Source organism: Halyomorpha halys, unplaced genomic scaffold (genome assembly GCF_000696795.3).
Source record: "Halyomorpha halys isolate HHAL.00 unplaced genomic scaffold, Hhal_1.1 Scaffold965.1, whole genome shotgun sequence".
NCBI lineage: Eukaryota > Metazoa > Arthropoda > Insecta > Hemiptera > Pentatomidae > Halyomorpha > Halyomorpha halys.
Genome location: NW_027114872.1, coordinates 568,741 through 592,801, shown reverse-complemented (window position 1 = coordinate 592,801; position 24,061 = coordinate 568,741). Strand labels below are relative to the sequence as shown.

Sequence of the window (24,061 nt, the reverse complement as noted above, 5' to 3'; positions counted from 1 at the left end):
AAAACTTATGATTTATAGATTTCCGTTTGAACATTCTTTTATTTTTCGTGTTATCTTGTTAAAAAGAAAAGTAATAAATCATGAATTGAATATAAAAGAGTGAGAAGCAAAGAGGTACAAGTAACAGTTTTGTGTATAAGAGATTTCTTTTTTATCTACCTGTTTCTAAATCAAATTTATCCTTCAGTATAAACAAGATGGGGAAATTACCAATAATTATTTTTGATTTCACAATTTTTTCAATACTGAAGCGAAAATTTGGTTCTGATACTGGTGGATATTAAACAAACAACTTTCTTGTTTCCCTTAACCTCTCATCCACACATATAAAATTCACAATGACAGCTGATCACTTTGTCCTTAATGATTATACATATTATGATTTATATTACTAGTTTTTTAACCCCTTACCTAGTCATTTTTTCATACAGAAAGGGATTGGGAGGTTACTTAAAGGTAACCAAACTATTCTAACCATGGTCGGAGGGCAGGGGTCACATTTTCATTCTGTAGGACTACCACGAAATAAAAGTCAGCCTCCTCCCCTCAGGGCGGTTTCGAACCAACACCCCTGCAGTTTTGAACGGTGCCTCAACTCCCTCGGTTATAAACAGCTCTCATTTACACTTTATTCTTCAATGTTAAAACGATTTAATTTTACCTATGCTTTAGTATTTTAATTTTCTTCCTGATATTGCTGGTATTAAATACAGATAGTTATAGAATACCGACACTTTCTTGTAAGGTGCCCAAGTCCTTTCTCTTAGGAATACTCCAGGAAGGTATTTTCAGAAAGAAAGCCTGTTAGAAAAAAAACAAGTATAACTGAGGATTCAAGGAAGGAGATTAGAAACTACAACACATATTATAACTTTTTAAAATAAATTGATTCTGTTTTGTTTTTTTGTAATAAATCGACACAAATAGAAAATAATTGGATATACGAGGGTTTTCATTGCCTATTTGATCACTTTTTTGTTTATTGTATTTCTACATGAGTCCTTATGTAGGATACAAGAAGGATAAAACGTACATATTTTATACTTACGTTGTTTTACATTACATATAAAGCTCTTGTACCATTCATATATTGCTGCATCTGATACTTCTATTAAAAAACATATTTCGTTACTTAATTTGTCATTTAGTTAAAATTCTTATAAAGAAACAATATACTGGGTGTTTCAAGGTTCATGTCCTAACTAGAAATATGCATAAAAGTTCGGGAAACAGGAAAGAAAAAATTCTCCATGAAGGTATTCCCGGTAAAGTATTGTTTAGGATATAATTTTGTCTAAAGATTTTCATTGAATTGAATTTTTTAAATTATAATTATAAATTAAAATCTTTCTTCCACAGCGGTGGCCGAACGCCACTAACTATGTTTTTTTTTTTGTTGTTATAAGTTCCAATTATACTTTTTCGTAAAGAAGTAAGGTCATTGATGGGGTTGCATTGATTTTTTTCATTTTGGGGTAATAGCCAAACCAAAAATTCCTGTAAGAGTTCAGATTTTATGAGCGTGACAATAACACATGTCCAGTACCGTTTGACCTCAGCAACTATGGGGGCAAAATGCCGAACCTGTCATAATGCTCATCCTGTCATGGTAATCACTTTGAACAAAATCTAATATCAGTGTTGATGTTTGAATTTCATTAGTAAAGTAATTGGAGAACATTAGTGTATTTATTATAACCTAAATAATTCATAATATAGAAAATCTTTATAGACGTCAATATTTTTTAAACAAAGCGTTAAAAGGTAATTTTTTCTAAATTTAATAATCCTTATACGGGAAGAGTCTTATGGAATTAAAAAGGATCCAGTGAATGACATAAATTCTTCCTTATTAAAAAACAATAATTTATTACATATCATCAGCAACAGTTTCGGGAGATTTCCCCCATCTTCAGGCTGCTAAAAAACAAATTCAACAAAACCATAAACATGTGCTTACAACAACACTCATATATCATATACACTCAAAGAACTATTTATAAATTATTTACTTGTTAACAAAAACCTATATATTACATATAATTTTCTCCTATTTGTCATTCTTGCTAATATATTACAATATTGATGTCATTTAATGAGTAAAACTTGCTAATGGTCATACATTTTAGGAGAATAATTACCTTTCTGAAGGTTATCTTCCAGTCTGATAACAACCATATAGACTATAAAATAATTTTCTCCTACCTCTATTATCTAATTTTTTTTTTTTAGGTAATTTTTTCTTATTTTAAGATCTTTCAAGATCCTATTCTCAAAATAGGGCACTTAACACTGAAGCACCCAGTATAAAATACGTTTCAAAATTAATAAAATAATTCTAGTTTCTCCCCTCAAATTGTTTCTGTATATTTATTTTCACTTTTTAACTTCTTTTTGTTGAATATTTTATAAATAATTCAATTTAAAACTGACTTTTGACTCGTCAGTGAAAGAAATTGTTTGAATTCTATCTTTCCCTATTCCATTCTCTCACAACCAGAATAGCGGTTAGGTTAACCGTTTAGAGGTTATTGAGTCTTGTATTGTCTGTGGGAATACTCTATTATTTTTAATTGCTTTTCAGCTGAAATTGGTTCACGCCCTACTTCCAAGCTTAGAGATATGTACCTACACTGACTTAAAAACGTAAAATAAATGGAACTTACACCTATTGAAAGGCTATTTTAATTACATTTCATAAAATAAGACCCGTTTTAGGGAAAGATGTAGTGTTGATGTCATCAGGTCAGAAGATATAGTAGTAAATTACCTTCACACCCAGCTGAGTCACTGGAAGATGTTGCTTTCTTCGATGATATTGGAATCAAAAGTCCAGCCTGAATGATATTTTCGAAGAAAATTTTGGAATTTATTAATATCTCCCGAAACACTTGATACACACTATGTAAACTCGAAACTGACAAAGGTTATGGATAAAATTATTGCATTAATTAGAACTAATTCATACTAATTTTTGCATTGCCTTATTTGAAAATAGAGGCTTTTATATCTAAGCCAACCATAAAAATAAAAATAATTCACACCTTTGAAAAAAAGGGTGGATTTGATTTTGTCCTTAGTGGGTCGTCTTTTTTGGACAAATCATTAGAACTTTATCCAGACAAAATTAAAAAAAAATTATTACACACACTCAATAAATAAAATACAAAATCCAATAATATCTCAACTTTTATTTTCAGAAAACTCTGTAACGTTTCGGCCCTCAGGCCATTTTCAAGGAGACAACTTTTTTGTTTTTATATTAATTACATTGTTTTCTTAACAACATACTGATATTTTTGGCTATACCTTAAATATTGATCTCATGTTCTTTAAAAACTTTTCTGCAGGCTAATTGCCCATGTCATATCTTTAAAATAAATTAAATATCAAAATAACATCATAACAGTTTCAAATAATGTTTTTAAATTTATTATTTAAAAACATAACTTTTTAGATCTTAAATTTAAAACTTTTTCAGACAAATAATTTTCTCTTATTCCACTTAGAAACAACATTTATAACAGGACCTTCTTTCAACAGGTTAGGACTCTGTTATCACCTTATCATTAAAAATAAGTTTTTAAAATTTAATACAATTTAATTAACATTTAATTTTAATAAATTTGCTTATAACCTATCATTTCCTAAATCCATAATTACTATGTTTTTATTATATGTGTATTTTTTTAGATTCATATACCCCCTTCTCTTTTTTATTTTTTCACATATGCACACACATATATATGCTTCTATATATACCCCTGTACAATTCAAGGATTTGAACATTTATCTATTTAACAACTTTTTTAATAATTACATATTTATTTTACTTAAAATTTCAGAATAATGGTGGTTTAGTCATTTAGAATCTTATTTGAAATTTACTGTATGGTTTATATTTTCTGAAATGTAAATTGATTCTAATATTTTTCTTCTAAAATTATTATTATATTTATGAATGACCTTGAAATTTTCAAAATCAAAATGATGTTTTATTTTTAATGCTTATTTATTAAAGAATTAATTGTCCAGCCATACAATTCTAATGACTGTGATCATATGAAAATAGCATCAACCAAAAATAATAAAAATGGAAGTAGCATTATATACTATTCTACTTCTTTTTAGTTCGGATAAATAACATGTATTGATTCTATCTGGGATTGTCGAAATAGTCCATTTTGTTGAATCCATTTCGTTGCTAGGAGGCGCGGAACTCATGAGTAGTTGCCTATACTGGTACAATGATGTTCACAATCACCATTCGATGCGTGCTTTCGCTGTTACTTAAAGATTTGGCATGTGAGATCTGGGCCCCAAGTTAGAAATACTTGGTTGCGTTTTCTTTCTTATAAGGGAATCCAAATTTTTAACATTTTATTGATGAAAGCCCAGAAGAAAAATGGTAAAAACAAAATAATAACATGAAAAAAAAGTGTTTTTGATATCTGCCATCGACAGGAATTTCGTTATTTCGTCATTCCTACTTCACACAAGATTAATGTCCATTTTCCTCCTCCAGAAAAGATGACCAAATGCTCAATCTATTGAAAAATATTTTATATTATCTTCCCTGATTATGAGGGACTGTTCTAAAACCTCAATCACCAAGGGTACCGCAAAAACCACGACAGTTTAGCATTCTATTTTTGTTTTGGTTCTATGTACGTATATTTTGGAATCAATTGGTTATCTAATTAAATATATTTACCATAAATGGTATTGTGTTTCTATTCTCTTGAATTAATAAACAATCTCGTTCACAAATTGACAGAACAATTTAACTAATAAAAAATAAATGCCGATTTCAAATAAAAAAAGAGGATATCTGTGAGGAAAATTACCGAGTCAACTGTTTTACTTTGTCGGAAAGGAACTCACTAAATCAGGTAGCCGTTTATAGCTCCATTGCTACTCTGTATACAGTATTTCCCTCATTGCCCATTAAGTAGTCGCAGGTAAATGAATGCCTTGCTGGGTGGAGAGTTCTTCTGTCTTCATTAATCTCCTTGTTAGATCGGAAAGTTAGAGCAAATCGGTACAAACTGCTTCAACGTTATTAGTGCCCATAATAGTATAGAAATGGATTGAACTGATATGTCGCGAGCAACGAGCGAAAATGGCTAACATTAATCTGCCGTAAGAAGCGAATCCCTTTTTCGGTTTCATGTTAATTCCATTCCATGTATTCCAGGAGCACGACTTGACGTTTCTATGATCATATGCAAATTCTTGAACAGCATAAATTACAACCAGAATACATGCTCGTGCTTCCTCCTCTTTAATTTTAACGAGAAATATGCAATTTAATTGTTTAATTAAAGTTAAAATGTCAATTCATCCTTTTTCCGTGTATTTCTTTTTATGGCTGACTTACTTGTAGGTCTTGACTTTACTAAGTAGGTCATGCAATAAGTACATAACTTTTACTCATTGATCATAAAACCGCTACACTGAACCCAATGCACTTTATGATGTTTTGTTTAGGAAATAAAGAATACTTAGATCTTAACAAGTATTTAGAAAACAACAGTGAATAAAAATATTAAAAATTTAAGAATGGTTGTTCTTTGGACTTAAGAGGTTAGATGGGGTGAAGTTTAAAATAAGGACCATAGGTTAAAATAGTTTTTCCTTTTATTTGGTTCTTCAAAGTAGAAAGATCTATGAATTCCGCGCAATATAATATTTTTACAGACATCTGTAAGAAAACAGATTGTAAAGAAGGTTACCTATCCTGTAGTATTTTTAAACAATTTATTTTTATTTTTGTTTTAATTTTTTAATGTTTTCTTAAAATAGCTACTTTGAATCTAGGAAATATTCGTGGTTTTAAGAAAATTAGAATATTTAAATCATGAAAAGTTTGTAGAAAAGAAAAGTAAATGAGAAAATTGAAAATTCATGATTGGTTGCTTATTGGAACATACTATATGGTGTAGAAGAAGTTCAAAACATGGACCGTCTTTTGTTTTTACACCGTGCTTCAGACATCGAAACTCGCGTAATATAATATTTTTACAGGAATTATAAGATCACCGACAGTACGGTATCAATGAAGGCCTCCACCCTGGTTTAGTTGTTAATTTTGGTTTACACTTTTTTATTTATGTATATATTTTTTCATGTTTTTAAAGATTTCTTAAATCATATACTCTGAACTTGGTGAAAATTCATGTTTTTTTTTTTTTTGCAAAATAAAAATATTTTGTTCATAAAAAGATTGCAGAAAACAAAAGTAAATGATAAATTATAAATTTTAGAATGTATGGCCATAGAGGTTAAGAGTTTGGGGGGAAGAAATATAAAACCCCGACTACGTTTTTTAATTTGCAACTATTTTTGTTTTGATATTTTATAAAGGCTTTTGAAAAATGAACATTTCATAAATCCAATTATAGAACACAAATAAAAATGATGTGAATACTTCCAACTGTACTATTATCGTAGCTCTACCATTACTGCACAATATTACTGTGATTACATATTAGAAAAGTAAGAAGAAAACCCTATGGATTTCCTTATTTCCTTTTTTTTTTCCAAGCTTAAAGGTAGTCATTGTTAGCGTCTGCGAAAACAATTCCGAGATATTTTTAAAATTACCCTCTACCTTTCTTATTTCTTACGTGAGGATTGCACCCTGGAGAACCTTCACGAATAGGTCCGAGATTCGCTGTACAATGACCCTCCTTGGACAATAGCGGCTGGAGGCTGTGCCTCATTGCCTCTAGTGCTGTAAGCATCCAGTTCCTTCCAGCTATTTTATAATATCTCTTTTATTATTTAATAATAAAAGTGATATTATTATTTTTTTTTGTCAAGAAAGCCGAGAGCAGTGACAAGGAAAGCCATCACTGCTCGGTGGGGCGTATCTATCTAATTAGTTTTGTAACAGTGTAAAATCGTTGTATTAAATGAAAGGTAATAATCTTGATTCCTATATCAGGGTTCTGAACATCGGAGTAGACATGACTCCCGAAGATGCAGATGTTCCCATTATTTAATTTTTTTTTGTGTTTATTTTTACCAAGTAAAAAATTTATTTTTCTCTAAAAATTTTTGATTTTATGTAACAAATTAAGTATAATCCAAATTAAAAAAAATTCATCTTTTCACCGTCCGTGGCTTTTTGAGAAAATACAGGGTCGATTTTTTTAATATTTGGCACAAGATTCACGGATCATTTCATTACTGAATTTTTATATTGACATAACGAAAACAAGTAGGCTGATTTAGTTGGTTAACATGGTGGAGTATTAATTGTAAAAGTACTCGATGAAATTTTACTTCGACTACTTTTGCTAACGCATGCAGAAAACTGCAAACTTTCTGTTTGAAGTTCCTGGATACAGTATTTTAACCACAGCTCGTCCTGTAGATTTTGTTCTCAAATGACAACTCACTAACCCTGAAATACAAATAAATACAGTAAAGTATATAACTCCAATTTTCAGAGATGAATATAAGGGTATAAAAAATAAATAAATAAAATAGAAATAATGAGAAAGCTGTACTGACTCATTTTTTTTATCACTTATTTTTTTTTTTTTTTTTTTTTCATTATTTGAAAAAATTGAAAACTAACTAAATTTTGTCCATCTTAAAAATTGGAGTTTTTTTTTTTTTTTTGTTCCTCACAGCTTTTAGTCAGTTTAATTTTAAGCACCTAAGTTCTAATTAGCCTCGTCTGTACGCAATATATATATTATTTTAAGTTAGTAGAACAGATGGAAAACGTCAGCCTTTAGAAATATAAAATAATTCATCCGTTCGCCACAGAGTTGAACGGTATCAGACTCAATTTTTCTGACTTTCTCTCAGCTCTGTTGTTTTTCATCTAACTCTGTCGCTATGTACTACCGCTGTTAAATATAATATAGTTGCCTATTTAGTGGAAATAAAATATGAAAATGAAAAAAAATATACCGACTACCATTTTTGAGGAATCCATTTTTTTTTTTTTTTTTACTTTAACGTGAAGCAATCTTCGAATTCAGAGTTTATATTTGGTTTTCATATTTTCAAACTCATTTTTATCTTTGTCCATGAAGTTCTTGCCTTCATTTTCCTGGGAACCAAACGATAGTTTATTTTTATGGCTTCTTCTTTAAGCTCCTCTTTTTGCGAAGATTGTCGTAGCCGTGAAATAAGAGAATCTAAATTTTCTGTTGACTTGTACAACTCTTAATAACATCGGGTATATACAGAAATAAATTTTTCTTTAAACATCGTATTTTAAATCAAATCTATCAAACAATACATTTTCTAACTCGATGAAACCCTGTCGACTAAAACAGTAAGTATCTCTCATTCATGAAAGTTTTTAATGAAATAGCTATTTCTAAAAAAGAAGAGTCAGGTTCATCATTAAAGGTAGCGTTCTACTTTCATTTTGGGTAAATGTTTTTTTTCCTATTAATTAATTTAAATTATCATCATCATCATGGGTCTACTTTTTCTCCTTCCTTACTACTGAAGCTAGGGTAAATTTGTATTCATGCAGGAAATGAAAAAGAAATTTTTTTCCTCAAAGTCTTTTTTTCCCTATGTATTGTAAAGCTTCAATGAATTATAGTTGTGAGAGTAGTCTGAAGCTCTCCCGATGATCAAGAATTCATTTAATCAGCATAAGTAGTACTGTTTTCTATTATTGTTCATATAATTACTTGAACCAAAGAGAATCATATAGACCTTCATTGGTTATTTTAATATAACTTGCTAGTCATTGCAGAGAAATCTAAAAAACGAAACAGAAATAACTTTTCTAAACTATAAAAAATCATATAATCGTTTGTATTCCCCCATCTTGAGGTTCGTTACAATCCTTATCCTTTCCTCTACTTCGTCGCCTATTTGCATTGAAGTCAGGACCAAGGCACTTCGAAGAAGGTCCATGGCCGAAGACGTCGATTCGCCATAGCACAGCTTAATTAGGATTAGTTACACCTGAGTTAATTCGTTACACACCTCACCGCAAGGTAGCTGCATTGTCATCCCGAAGGATTTTCCTCAGGCGTTGGGCAGTCGCTGCTTCATCTCGTATGCTTTCTTCTTCGTCATTGTAGAGTGCCGAGCATCAATGAAACCGAAGTGCTTCGCAGAAAGCAAGAATGGATCTTTAAAAAGAAATCGGTTTACATACTGCGAATTAGTATATTTTTTTCCATTAATTTATGGACGAATTAAAAATATAAATAAAAAGTTCAACTTGAGTACACTCCCTTTGTACAATAGTTACATGTTATTATAACTTAGGGCAGAACTTAACAAGTAAAACCTCACACTTAAGCAGTGCGAATTTTGATCTAATCCTGCTTAACCACTAAGTAGGATTAGATTCTAGGAGTAGATTCTGCTAATCGAAACTAGGCAACCCGCATGCTGAACTCCGGGGGCTTGGCAGAGGAATAAGAACCTATTACCGGCTGCCTTCGGTTTCAGTTTAGGTTACACAGACATTCCTATAAACCTCAACGTAAACCTGAGCTCCGAGGGCGTGGTCACCTCCCATCTTCTTGACTTTACTTAACCTTTAAAAGAGAATAGTGCAGGTCATCTGCCTGTTACATTAATACAAGGTTGAGTTTATTATAAAAAAATAAAAATAATCATATCTGAAAATGGAAACTTACTCTTCCTTAAGTCATCCATTTTAGTTCTTTCAGTGCCATCCATGAATTCGACCCTTAACATTTTATTTGAAGTCATCAATACTTTATCAATAAATTTTATTGTTCCGATGAACAGTTTGTGGTCGTCTGAAATTCTTTATCTATTTTCACCTTCATGATTTTTTTCTTTTAATGGCATATCCCATCAGCGGTACGTCAGTTACCGAATTCACTTTAGTAAGTTTCTTAAATACCCATTTATATTAATCTTAAGGAGCGTGAGGAATGGATCTGGAAATTCCGAAAGGTTTTGAAATAGATCCTGGTTTCGGTCCTGTTTTGAGATAGTAAATTGGGTTACGTAATTCATACCGTAATGCGACCAGAAGAAAGTCTGTGCTCCAACATGATGTTGGGGGAAAACCTTGGAGTTTCTAAACGATAAAACTTGCACTAAGATTTATCATAATTTTATACATATTTGTACATTTTACATCTTCGCAAAGGAGTGTACATATGTTTTTTTATATAAAATACTCGGTTTTATCTTTATTACATATAGGAATGAATCCAGCATTCGTTGTAAAAATGATATTATGTTAATATCTCTACATCAGAAAGCAGACTCTCCCTTCATGATTATAAATAAAATAAAAAGGTATCCACGTAGTTGTTGTTGTCTGGGGCTTTAAGGCGTAAAACCCTGAGGTCATCAACGCCCATAGTATCCACATAATTATATCGTATCAAATGTTGGTTCAAGGATGAAAGCAATAAAATACGTGAAATAATATATTATCATTTAGTTAGTTGTATAGAGCTTTTATTGGTGACTATTTTTTTCGTGATTTACCATAAGAAACTTCCGAGGTTCAAAAATGGAGGTTTTTCGTGCTCACCATGCCAAACACCTATAGAATACTCTTGTCAAAACCCATAGATGTTGATCCAACAAATCTGATCATTTAAAACGGATAAGGTGACGCAAAGTGGCTTCAAGGATGAGAAAAATTAAACAAGATGATATGTAGAAAGAAGTAGATATTTAAAATCTTCTTCGAAGCAAAAATCTCAGTTTTTCCTAAAATATCACATAATACCTTCGTCTACTAATGGTTTCAATTGTTGCTATCTGTCTGTTGGATTTATGTAGTTTTTCAACATGAAACCATCCCGTTGTTTAAAAAAAAAGGTAGTTATTTAGAGCTGTTGAAATTTTTTCAGCAACAACAATCTAATATCATCAATCTTGAGATAGAAAGGCATAGTAGTAAAACTTTATTTTATTTACGAAAAAAATCAGATCTCTAAATCCAGCATTAATTGCGGATCTGTCGTAAAATATTTAATATATTATTACGACTGCCTCAGCGTTAGGGTATACCAGTTACGACACAAAGGACCTTGACATCGTTGTTTAAGACTTCGAAAGGCTTAGAATCAAGTACTTTTACTTTATATTTAGACTTAGCTGATAAATTAGCGAGTTAAGATGCTTTTTTGTACACTCTGTGCTAGTTAGAGCAACCTTTATTTAAATAATAAATTGTAACAACTTTTTTGATTAGAAGTATATTATAAAAATAAATTTTTAATACTGGTACAAACATGATGACATCATCCCATTGTTAGTTGCTTAGGTCACGTCTTGAAAATGTCACACTTTTCTGTAAAAGAGAAAGTGCTTTCAGCATCTTACGAAATTTTTTAATAAAGTGGGTCTTCGGTTGGAAGTTTTTCTCTGATGTGGTACTTTATGCCACAGAATTAAAAATTAATTTACTTCATTAAGGTAATATTTTTATGTTTGTGTTCAAGATTTTTATTTTCTATTATATGATCATATTTTATTTCTGCTATTTATTTATTTTATTTTACGTGTATAGTTACTTTTTATTTATTTATTTTGAACACACGGTATAAACTCCAGCCAGTACTAATATTTATAGCATAAAGGTGTATGATGTAATACCTCAACTGTTTCAGCATCCTATTCACTTAAAGTAATCTAATCCGAATTATTGCAATTATTTAAAACATTAAAAGTGACGCAGCTAATGTGGATTATACTATGGTGTCCGTAACTTATTCTTTCTAACAGGTAAATTAAAGTAATATAAACCTTTGTTTTATATAACAACTAATATATTTTAGCAAGAAAAGAAAATTTTCTGACCATAAGTGAGTATGAAGATGGTCATGGCTGCGGTCAAGAAGAGATGAATCTTTCTTTTTTTTTAATATTTATTTATTGCTATTTACAACTGATCATTATAATACATTTAGTAAATCTGATCTAAGTTAAATTGGAGTGTTACAGGCGTGTAGAGAAACTACCCATTGGTAGCACTCTAATGACATTTTACATTAGCTGGTCTCGTGACCATCTTCTTTTCAGGCGCCTCGGAGGATTGTCAGGAATGGAAGAAGATGCAAGATTAGAAACCAGGGGGTTTGAGTTGTTAGAGAGTTTATAATGGAAGGAGTGATATCTGGTTCGGGCTAGATCGGTTACGTAGGGAACATTAAGGTCTTTATGTATGATTTTATTTGTGACAAAGTACGGAGCATTGAGGATTTTACGAAGGATTTTGGATTGTAAGGATTGAATACGAGAGGAATTCGAAGGTTTAGTGGAGAGAGATGAATCCTAAATGTTAGTCCCTTGTTCACATCTCCTCTCATCTCATCAGCCCTAACGAAGATCTACATGATGGGTCGAAACGTCGCCAATATATAAATAGTTGAGAAATACTTTTTGATTCTTCTGGATCGCAGCCTTGACCTTCTCCTTCATTTCTCAATAATGATTTGTTGCATCGAACGAATTGGGTACTGTACAAACGAATAGGCCGAACAATTTTCTTTTGGGATCTTAGGATTTTTAGTTTTCTATAGGTCAGATGCTGGGAGGAGATTATTAAAGAGCTAGAATAGTGTATGTGATAAGTGTGTTTATTTTAGTGATTTGCGTGTTTTAACTTATTTATTCGTTAAATTATTTTATTTTACTAGTACTATTATTTATTTTATTAAAACTTATTTATCCATTCAAGTGTTTCTTGTAACCGGCTTTTTATTATATTTTCCTTTGAATCTGTTATTAATGATCTTATCTCACATTGCCGTCTAATAATGAATTTGTTAGCGGGTCACTGGAGAGGATCTAGAAGGGAGAATTCGGGAGAGTGAATTTGTTGATCGGGTGAATTAAAAATTGTGAAATGGTGAAATTAAAGGAATAGAAAAGGGAAAGGAAAAAAAAAGGAATGAATTGAAATATTTGTATTTGGCGTATAGACTGAAATTGATTGTAAAAGGAAACTGTAGGGGGAAAAAAAACTTTTTTCTTCCTATTTTATTATACCATATAATTATATGTAATTTATATATGTCCGATTACGGATTGATTAGTATCCTGTCTATGTAGCTGATGTATTTAGGCAGCATAGATGAATGAAGTATTTTTCTCTCTAAACTTATAAATTTTTAATTTTTATTTATTTGCATATTTTCATTCCATTTTTCTTATTTGATATACATATATAATACAAAGTACTGCACCCCTGACCCTTCATGGGTCAAAGTATATGTTTTATGATTTTTGTATGATTATAATCAATAACATAACTATTACTTATTGTAATATGCACCGATGAATAAAATATAATTTTTAAAAAATTAAAGAAGTCGGGTTCAGTTTTCAAAAACCGAAATGTAAATTTGTAGAGAAATATTCTGAACACGGTTTATCTCTTTAAGCCAATCATCATCAAATTGGTCGGCCATATCCTATTGTGAGCGTAGAGTTACGGATTTACTATCAGTTTGTAATAATTTTCATCCGTGTCAAACAATTAATACTTGAATTAATTCTCGGCTCCCTGTCGCTGCCCTCTCATAGACCTAATACGTGGCCCACAAAGGAGCGATGCCTAGAGCTGTGGAGCAGGCTAGAATGATATAAGATCCATGACAATATTCAGGAAAGCTGTGACTAAGACACGGACGCAGGGAGAAAGTCGGCCTTCCCACTGAGTGCTCGCTCTTTGTGCCAACCTTCAAGGCAACTTTCTACGGGAAAAGCATCAATGGTTAATTATTCGATTTCTCAGGTGTATTCTATAAATAATAAGTTCATAAAAAATATGTTTATCTTCTACTAGATTATTAGAAACAATACATTCTGAAACTAATTAAAATCTATTAATAATATTTTCTTAGATTCTTTAAAATCAATCAACCATAGAAATGGTATTATTTGAACACCACTGAAATAAATTAAAACAGTTATGAAATATAAGTAAATTAAATAAGTATTCTATCTACTATAATTTGCTCAACAGGGTGGTCTTGTTTTTTTTTTCATGATTCATAATTATATGAAAATCATGTACGTAGATATGATAATAGTCTTCTCTATTATATTCATTTATACCGACGAAATAGTTGTACTTATGAAGGTTGAACTTATTATTAGAATTCGATTTTCCTTGTATTAATTGTAGTTGTATGTCTCTTAACTGCTCCATCCCAAGTACCAAACAAATCATTCGGTGAGTAAAATTCAATTATTATTATTATCTTTTTTTTTTTTTTTTTATGACAAAGTCAAATTTCGTTAGTCAAACAATTCCTTACTAGGACTCCAATAAAATATTTTCCAATAAATTATTTCGACTGTATTATTCCGCAAAAATTTTCTTGTTTTCTTTTTGTTCGTTCCATTTCGTTAAATGGAGGAGTAATGTTCTACGGAGTCCTCTTTTCGAGTTACCGTCGTTGTCCAATCCAACCGCACCAGGGCGTCAATTAACGAACTTCTTATATTATACGTGCCTAATTCTATAAAAAAGAAAAAATTAATGGATTTAACTACGTATTTTACATCATGTAGTTATCGTTACCTACTCATACTAATATACTAAAATGACGTTCAGTTGTAAAAATATTTGTAAAAAATTTCGAGAATTTCGTGAGTTAGTATAAGTCCACCGTTATTGGGTTTGTCAGTATTGTTGTACCAGCGAACAAAACATTTGCTTTTTTATTTTATTTTTTTCAACGTTTAAATAATAATGAAAAAAAAATCAGTGTGATTTGTTAAGTATATGTTTAAAAATTCATTTTATTAAAAATCGAATTAAAATAAAATATAATTTAATTTTTAAATTAAAAAAAAAAAAGAAGATGGTAGAAAAATAAAAATTATTTTTTATATCCCCGACCTCTTTTGTACTTAAGCCCAGAAGAAAACCTAAAAATACACCAAAGAGTTAGTATTTAGTTATAGTTTATAACACAGTATATTGTATTTTCTAACAACATCTATAATTAAACAACTATAATTACTTTTATAGCGTAGAAGGCCTCCGCATTATTTAATGATGTTCATATTATCACACCAGAGTTATTAGTTTTTATATTCTTTTATTTTAATTTATCATTTCGTCACTTGAGTTATGTTATATCGTAACTCCGAAAAATTTTTAGATTATTTTTAAGAAAATATTCATGTTAAGAATACGTCGAAATAAGTCTTCAAGTTCAAAAAAATTAAATAGGTTTCCTTCAACACGATGGTTGAGACAAGGCGTTTCTAGAATGATTCGTTGGTTTTTTATTATTTTTTAAAGTACTAAAATTGTATTGTTAATTTTTTCGTAATAGTATGACAGCGTGAGCTATGATATATCACTTTTTAATAGCCCTTTAATGCGTGATAAATCATACCGCACCAGCTATTAATTAAAAACAAATTGACTCTAAACTATTCAACGGCAGATTTACAGTGTATTTTCTTTGTTGAGAAACTCCCAGTGTGGTTTATAGCAGGTTATGAACCACAGATGGGAAGCTGCGTGACCTCTTAACAAAGAGACCTTCTATTGGGGTACCTTCACACGGAGCTATTGTAAAGGAATAGTGAAGGGAATAACATTGCTCATCAGGTAGTTCTCAATATAATAAGATAAAGATAGATTGGAAGAGTTAATTGTCGGGTCTGAATTATAAAGAATCAAATGATTTTTTTTTTTTTTAAATCAGGTTTCTTACTGTTTCTATGTACCCCAAAACATACATATGCTTCAGAATTGTCAAAGTTATAAAATAATTATTGGTAATGTCCGAATTTTGTTTATTATGAAGCTCAGATCCAAACGTATTCAATTAGTAAATAATTCCATTCAATTAAATAACTTAGAAATACCCACCTAGGATGAAGAGGGTGTAAAATTTGACTAAATTCTATAAATACAGCTAATTATTTTTTATATTAAAATACAAAAGTTTAGCTTATCCAAAGAGATAGAAAAAATGATTAAAATATTTTTTTTTTGTATATGGAGCGTCGGGATAGCTCAGGGGTAAGGCACTGTGCTACTAACTCCAAGGACCCGGGTTCGAATCCGGTTGTGACAGATAATTATTTATTCTACCATAGCTGTGAGTCAATCCTGTGAGTTCAAGATTCCTCTGGGGTCCACCCAGCCTAATATAGAGGGTACCCTTAATTGGGGAAAAATCTGGTGGCCGAGTGTGATTCTGACCAAAAAACCCTCCATGGGTTCTAGTTGGATAGATTTTTATTATTTATACATGTGTATTTTAATGGCTTACTAAAACTGTAAGAATTTGAGGAAGAAAAAAAATTGTTTCGTCAAATATGAAATAATATATCATTAAAAAACATCTCGAAATCACAGATTTTTTTCGGTTTATGGATTATAACTTGCAAAGTAAGCTTTTTACCCAAACAGTAATTATTAAAATAAAGATGACTACAGTTTATTTGCCTATTTTTTTATGCATTGTTTTCGTGGAGTAGGCATCAAACGCAAATGCATTGTAGGTCAAATTAAAAGGTGATTAAAAATGGGGTTTAGGTGAGAGATCCTAATGTACATCTTTTTCGAAGCTTTTCGACAAATATAGGAAATAAACAAAAAGCTAAAAAAAAACAAAAAACATTTTTTGGCCTATAATTTGCAAAGTAAGCTTTTATGTACAAGATAGTCTCATACTAGAATAAAGATGAAAAAAAAATTCTACAATTAATGTACCTATCACTTTTTGTACAATAAGTGATTTTCACGCAATAGGTTAAGTGCAAATGCTTCATAGATTAAATGGTGTTAAAAAGGTGCTTGATTGAGGTGGAAGCTTCTGATGTATTTGTTTGGCTTACTATTGAATGCAGGGCAGCTTGGTGCCATCTAAAATATATAATATTAATTGTTAATAATTGTAGTTATGATAGATGCATATAAAGTGGTGGATGAATAAGTCAAATAAATATCATATTGCTTTATATTATTGCTCACAACTTCTCGCTCAACGATCCGATTTGCCCATAAAACCCCTTTATCATATGATAAATAATAAGTTTTGAATGTTAGTGTTGTTGTTGAATATTAGAAAATACTTAATAATATAAAATGCTATAAAAAATGTATAAGAAATTGTAACATGAATTTTAGGTCATTTTCTAATCTTTATTTAGATATAAAATTACCTCTCATTAAAATCATACTTCACAAGTTATAACTCAAAAAAACAAAATGTGATTTTTAGTGTTTTTATTATTATTATTATTTTTGTGAGAGCTAATATTGCCAAAGGCCTTTAATCCTTTAAAACTACATAAGAATTTCCCACCTAAAGAAAAGCTGATAAGTTCAAAGGGTTATCTTTGAAATATAATGGTTTAGTAAACAAGTCCTGGTAAAATTAATAAATCAAAAGGAGGGAAAAGATAAATACCCGAGATTTCTTTTATCATACAAAAGTAAAAAGTTCAAGTAAGGAAGCCAAAAAGCCTGAAATAGAAGTGAGAAAGGCATCTGGTCGTAAGGCATATTATATTATAATTATATGTTATAGGTGGTAATCAAGGCCTTAATTCTGAGTTGTGATATGAAGAAACGATATGAAGAAAGAAGAGTTTTATTCTCCTATTATTTATTATTTAATTGTACATATTCGCAATACATATTGACAAATTGACCCCATTAACCTTACAATAGACAGCGTAACCAATCTCAAAATAGACACAATAACCCCCTCCCCCCCCCCCACAAAAATGGACTGCTATTGCTTCGACTATCGGCACTCTAGAAAGTTTCCTTTGTTTCCTTATTCTTTTCAGTTCTTCCGGGTATTCAATTTCCTGGATCAGCGCCCTCGCAAAAGTGTGATATGTCTCCTGCGGCCCGCCCTCCTTAGGAACCGTATTGATGGTGCTACATCAGGGACAGAAAAATTTAACAGACCTCTCTTCGGGGCCTTTGGCTGGAGATGTGGGTCAGAGACATTGTCGCCTTACATAATGACATCCAGAAACCGCCGACAATGACTCACGTATTCGCGACCGATTCCTGCATTTCACTGCTTCTATTAAGATCCTATTTTCTGTTGGTTGTTTCTTTAATAGGATAGTTTTTGTTCAACACAGACGTGAATAATAGGTCTGCATCAAAAATTTGTTTTTCCTCAAGTTCTTTTCGTATTTAGGACAGAATTATAAATATGGAGTAATGTGCTCATTAATTTATAATTTTTATTAATTATCATTTTTGAACTTTTGATTTCCAATATTTTTTGATATGAATGGTAGCATGATAATTAGGAAAAATATCTAGGAGTCAGATGTCATCAAAAATTTAGCTGCAGTTCAGTTGAATTTGAGAATCCTAACCATAATTGACTCTATAAGACTCTATTCACAATCTCAGCTTGAACCCATTTTTTATTTCATTAAACAGCATGATCACATTTATAGTTATTGACAGTTAAAAATGGACTTATTTTTAACTTTAAAACCTCTCATCATCCCGAAGATAGCATCAAGGAACATTTCAAGACCTATCGTCAACTCTTTTTTGTTATACTTTAATTATTATTTTTCCTCGATGTATAAATAAGTAAAGTTATTTATTCATGGATATTTAGACATGAATGTCTTTTATGAAACAAAAAAATGACGTAGTGATCTTGTATGCAACGAAATATTTAATGAGAAAATAAAAATGTTAGAATAAAGAAGTTATTTAACTTTCTTCTACTTTTCCTATTTTATACAATTCTATTGAAGGGAGTATGTAAAAACTGTCAAGATTTGCTTCGTTCGACGTACAGAAAAATTACTCGTAACTTATAGAATAGGAGCCCAGTTATTTCACCCCATTTTCAATTACTTTAATAAGAACTATGTATAATTACTTGTCAAAATTGATGAGCCTTCCAAGTTTGGGAAGGGGAAATAAAAAATTTTCATTCGGAGCTCTTTATCTTTAAAATTACCAACAACACTAGAAACCGTAAGAGAACATAATTTAAAGTAGAGTAAATTTGCTAAAATATAACCCTTTATAGACATATTTACGTTCAATGGTTCGTGAAATACAGCTTTTTAAATTAAAAAATTAATTTAAATGAACATATAAACAAAACAAGAACCGGAACTAATTGTTTCAGTAAAATATTTTTGTATTTAAACTATGTTTTTTGTAGTCTAATCAAAGTTTCTCACAAATAACTAATTCTAAACCTTTTTTTTGTTTGTTTTAGATGAAAAAACATCACAAGCGAGCCAACTCGAAGCAGAGGTGAGGGCAGGATCTACAGCTCAAATTCTACCAACTAGAGCGAGCGAAGCCAACCAACTACCAGCCATACAAGCAACCATACGGAATGATAAAAACTCCGAAGAAAAAAAAGGGGATACAGAATCGAAAAAAGACAATATAAAGGAAATTAGTTATGAACCGACAGTCGAGGAACATTTTAGTTACACGAACGATTTAAAAGAAGGATATCTAGAGCTTTCTCCAACTAAGGCAGGCCCAGGAAACTTTGGGGCCATCCTCCGCACGGCGTCGGGGGAAGGATCTGGGGGCCCCCGTGGGAAGGTGGGGGGGCCCACTGCTGGTCGCAAGTCCAGTCCGGATATTCAGGAGATCATTACGGGCTTTGTCAAGTTGCTGAACGGCAACACGCCCGCGGTGCCCCCTAGGCCGGTGAGGACGCGCATCAACAATCGCGGACCACCGCGCATCACGGATCTTCCACCTCTAGTGCTGGATCCACCGAGGAGGGATCCACCTCCCTATCCATTCGAGAGGCCACAAGGTGTCATCAAACCTTTCGTATCAGGAGTGCCACTTCCAGAACAAATCGTACCCACGGAACCCCAGCCAATGCGGCCTCCGTTGCGTCCTGTAAGGAATAAAACGCAGGTCATCCAGCCAACCCGGCTTCCTATCACTCCACAGGTCTTAGGAACGGCCGTGTCTTCCTCTGTACAAGAGGCTCCTGCCAACCTATCTAAAGCAGATAACTATACAAAAACAACCAAACCACCAACAACGAATGCTACTACCACATCACCTCCCCCAATTGTAAACCGATCTACAACTACCAATCCACCTACTACCACTACAAACAGGACTACCACCACTACAAATCGACCACCCACCACGACAACAAATCGCACTACAACGATGGCTCCACCAACCACAACGGCTCCAAAAACAACCACCACCACCACCCGAACCACTACTCCTAAAGCAGAAATCAAGACTCCTCCAATGACAATAAAGACCCCCTCCGAACTAGAGAAGAAGAAGAAGATTGTTGTCAGCCCGAGTACGACTATAGAACCCTCAATAGTCGAGGTAGTCACCGTCGAGGAGACAAAATGGAACGACACGCGGACTAAAGGTAAGTAGCGGGACCTCGACATATCTAACTGTTTTTATCTTCTCTTGTCCAGTTCGTGTCTTTCTGCTCTACTCTCTAGTTGCATTTTTTTTTTTTTTTTAATTCTATATTGTAGGATTTATAAGAAGTAATTTTTTAAACAATTGTTTATCTTTGATATTTTATTATTATTCAAAACAGTCATAAAAAAACTATAAAAATATTTTCACAATAATCAATCAAGTATAAAAAAACAAACAGTAAAAACAGTAGCAAAATGTAATTATTTATAAATATAAATATTATCAAGTTATAAGAAAGTAATAGCTGTTTAGAAATCACCACAATTTCTTAACTGTCGAGAACAGGCTCATGTTTTTATCATTCTCATACCTGTTCTGTTTGGCTTTGATTAGTGTCCTGCATGATTGAAGTCTTCTTCAATATTGGATATTGAAAAATCATTACAAATGCGTATGTTTACACTATTTGGAGAACATTTATCTTTTGATGTATCTTATTTATGTGGTCCACTCACTTTTCTAGGAAATATTTTAAGACTAAGTTCAATGAGTATTATATATATAAATATTCTAACATCGGAAATAGTGGTAAAACATTATTCAAAGAGGTTATTATATTTAAAATTGCTTATAAAAGCAATTTGGAGGGGTTAGTTTTCAAAAAAGTGATAAAGAAAAGTGAAAATCTATATAATATAATAAATAGTCCCATAACCGCTGTAAATTAAAAAATCCCGTTAAAGTTATTGAGAAATTTTGAATTCTGCTCTTTCTCAATATGTTGTTGCAGTACCGCACCTAGCTGCTTGCCGATTACCGATTTTAACGAGCAGTATATTACAGAAGGAAGTCGTTTTACACCCGGTTCAAAATACTTCCCTTTCTACTAATCTCAACTGAGTGAATATTTTCCCAAGACCAAAAAAACCATTGTGCGAATAAATGGTCTAAAACGTGAAGTCCCGTTCTGTACGGTACTCTTAACACATTTACGTAATGATACGAAGAGCGAGGATGGCGCATAAGGAGAATAGAAAAAAGAAATCTAGCGGTTATTTTTCTACTGTCAAGGAAATTCGTCAAGTGCCCATGACAGGATTTCATGTAATGTTTTCAAATAAACAAACTTGCTGTTGCAATCAAATTATCCTTAGAACAATGTTGTATTTTTATAAAATATTATATTTCACTGTCTCCAGTTCCATCAGTTGAAAAAAATTACAGATATTAATCTATGTTTCTAGATTTGAAAGAGAATTTTCAAAGTTTAACCAGGTTTTTTAAAAATATGTTTGGACAGGTTCTCAAGGAAACTAGATCACTTTTTTTCTCTTTTTTTTCAAATTACTCGAAATCTAAACTTAAAGTCAAAAGTATTTGTTAACCTAATTTAAATAAAAAAAAAAAAATATTGTTGTTATTTGCTACCAGTAATTTAGATGAATAAAACCATTTTATAGTACATTAATTATGAACAATTTATTTATGATCCAATTATATGTGGTTCATATTATCAAAAATACATCCTATTTACTAAAGGATTGCTACAAATTATTGGATTATTTATTGGATACTAAGCAGTTGTAGGAATACTTTTGACTGTTTACATCTTCCGGAGCATTTGAGTAACCACCAAATTCTAGATCATAAAATTTTCGATGAAGATTCTAATTGGGCCAATATAAGTGAGCGTAAAAACAATTTTAAATGGACTTTGAAGCTAACACTGTTAGGAAAGTTGTGTGCGTGATCACACCAGATATTTTAGGACTTGTTATATACTGATATATTAAAATAATTAATTCAAATAATAAACCATCGTAGAATAATATGCAGTGTTTTTTTATTATAAATAATCTTATACATACTGTTTTATGTGATAAACAGGAAGTTATATGGTTTATGTAAAGTTTTCAGGATATTAATACCCTTGACTTTGGCAGAAAAAAAAGAAAGTGAAAACTATGCAGTAAGGCTGGCTGATTGAAAACTATGCACTGAAGAAACATAATTCGGAAGGAAAGCCGTGGGAGCATTTTTCAATTAGTTCCAAACTATCTGTTTGATTTTCATGCTTTGAAAATATTTATGATCAGCTAACTACATCAAAACATTATACAATCTGAACATTAGTTGTCCAATGAGGAACATTTTGTTTGATACTATTTTAAAGAATTCTTTTTTTACATTATTTGTCCATAAATCCACATTTAAAGATTTTTAAATACTACAAATACATTTTTAAACATTAAATAATGAAAATGTGAAAATAAATATTAAATTTAAAAAATAACTTTTTAAATTTTAAATGAATGGAAAAATTATAATATAATAAAAAAAAAAAATGTCTTAAGAAATCTGATGAAAATTCAAACTAGCGACATTCATGAAATAAACTTATTGAATTACATAAATAAAAGCGGAACTATATTTTCATATGTATTTACAATTTAAATGTTGATATGTGAAGTATATTTTTTAGCTGGTGCCATTTACAAAACTGGACTAATTGTTTAAAATACAAAAAATTTCCATTTCATATATTCACTAATTCTTAAGGTATAGAAAGAAGTATTATTAGATGAGAAAACAAATTCTGGAAATAAACATTGTTATGATCTACTACAATGCTCAAGATTATACTAATTTTACCATATCATATCTGACCAGAATTTACCAAATTAGTCAAATTTAGTTTTGATCTTTTAGGTAATCGCAGTGCAATGAATTTGAGGTACTTACATTAATTACATAAATTCAATTTAATAAGATGCATCACCTAGAAAATTAACTTCATTCATCAACAGTTTAATAATGTTGTATATGAAAGTTTAATTTCATTTTCATTTTATTCAATTAGCTGATTGAAGTTTATTATAAATTAGTGATATTTTTTTTCACTTTAATAACTTCTCAACTATTTAACTTGGCATTTGCAATTTGAATATTTTGATTTATTTTGAAATTGTTTTGATACTCTTAGCTCTCTAAATATTATTTTTTTTTTAATATTAGTTATTTAATATTATTGTGTGAAGAACAAAAATGATTGGATTAAATACATATTTTACTCCAATTATTTAATCCTATCAATATTATAATAAATAACTAGTTAGTTTTGGGCCTTGTAGTACTATAAGTCCCAAACCAATCAAATATTTATTAAATACGTACATACTTATATTTATATGAGTTGGACTCTAGTTATAATTACTTTTTTTCTTGCAGCGACAGGAGGATATGCTCCCAGACCTGGAATAGTATTAGATGATCCAGAGTATAAGCCAGGGATAGGGAAGAGGCCAACAGTTATAGAGACCCACGGAGGAGGCCAAGTCTTTGATATCACAGTATCTGCAGTCCAAGGACCTGATCAGCCTTCAAAGACTGGCCAACCTGTGATATATCCAGGTACGGCAGAAAGAAGTACGTTCATATTCATTTTTTTTTTGTTATTCTTGATTAATAGAAATGATACATATTTTAAAATATTAAATGTACACTATCATATCTGTAAAAAAAAAAGTTCTCTCTGTAATTGCTTATAAGTTTTTATATTGTATTTATTTTTGAGTTCTCTCAAATAACAATGCTAATTTATATATGTTATGTATATAATTTATGTATTTTCTCTGATTATGATTATGATATAATTTAATTCTTATGTGTAGTGGTCAAATTTGAAATATAGATTTCTTTTAATATTTGACCCTGCTTATTATT

At 30.9% G+C, this 24,061-nt stretch overlaps 1 protein-coding gene across 3 annotated transcripts in view; it reads left to right on the top strand.

The window, feature by feature from the left end:
• The window catches only part of LOC106687458 (uncharacterized), a 92,674-nt gene that overhangs the window by 56,334 nt on the left and 12,279 nt on the right, over positions 1-24,061 (top strand). For 2 of the 3 annotated variants that reach the window (XM_014431357.2, XM_014431356.2), the window contains exons 2-3: positions 19,185-20,336; positions 23,567-23,764. In XM_014431357.2, coding sequence (XP_014286843.1) covers positions 19,185-20,336; positions 23,567-23,764 — 1,350 coding nt within the window. The remainder of the gene's footprint in view (positions 1-19,184; positions 20,337-23,566; positions 23,765-24,061) is intronic. The other variant, XM_014431358.3, reaches the window with a different exon arrangement.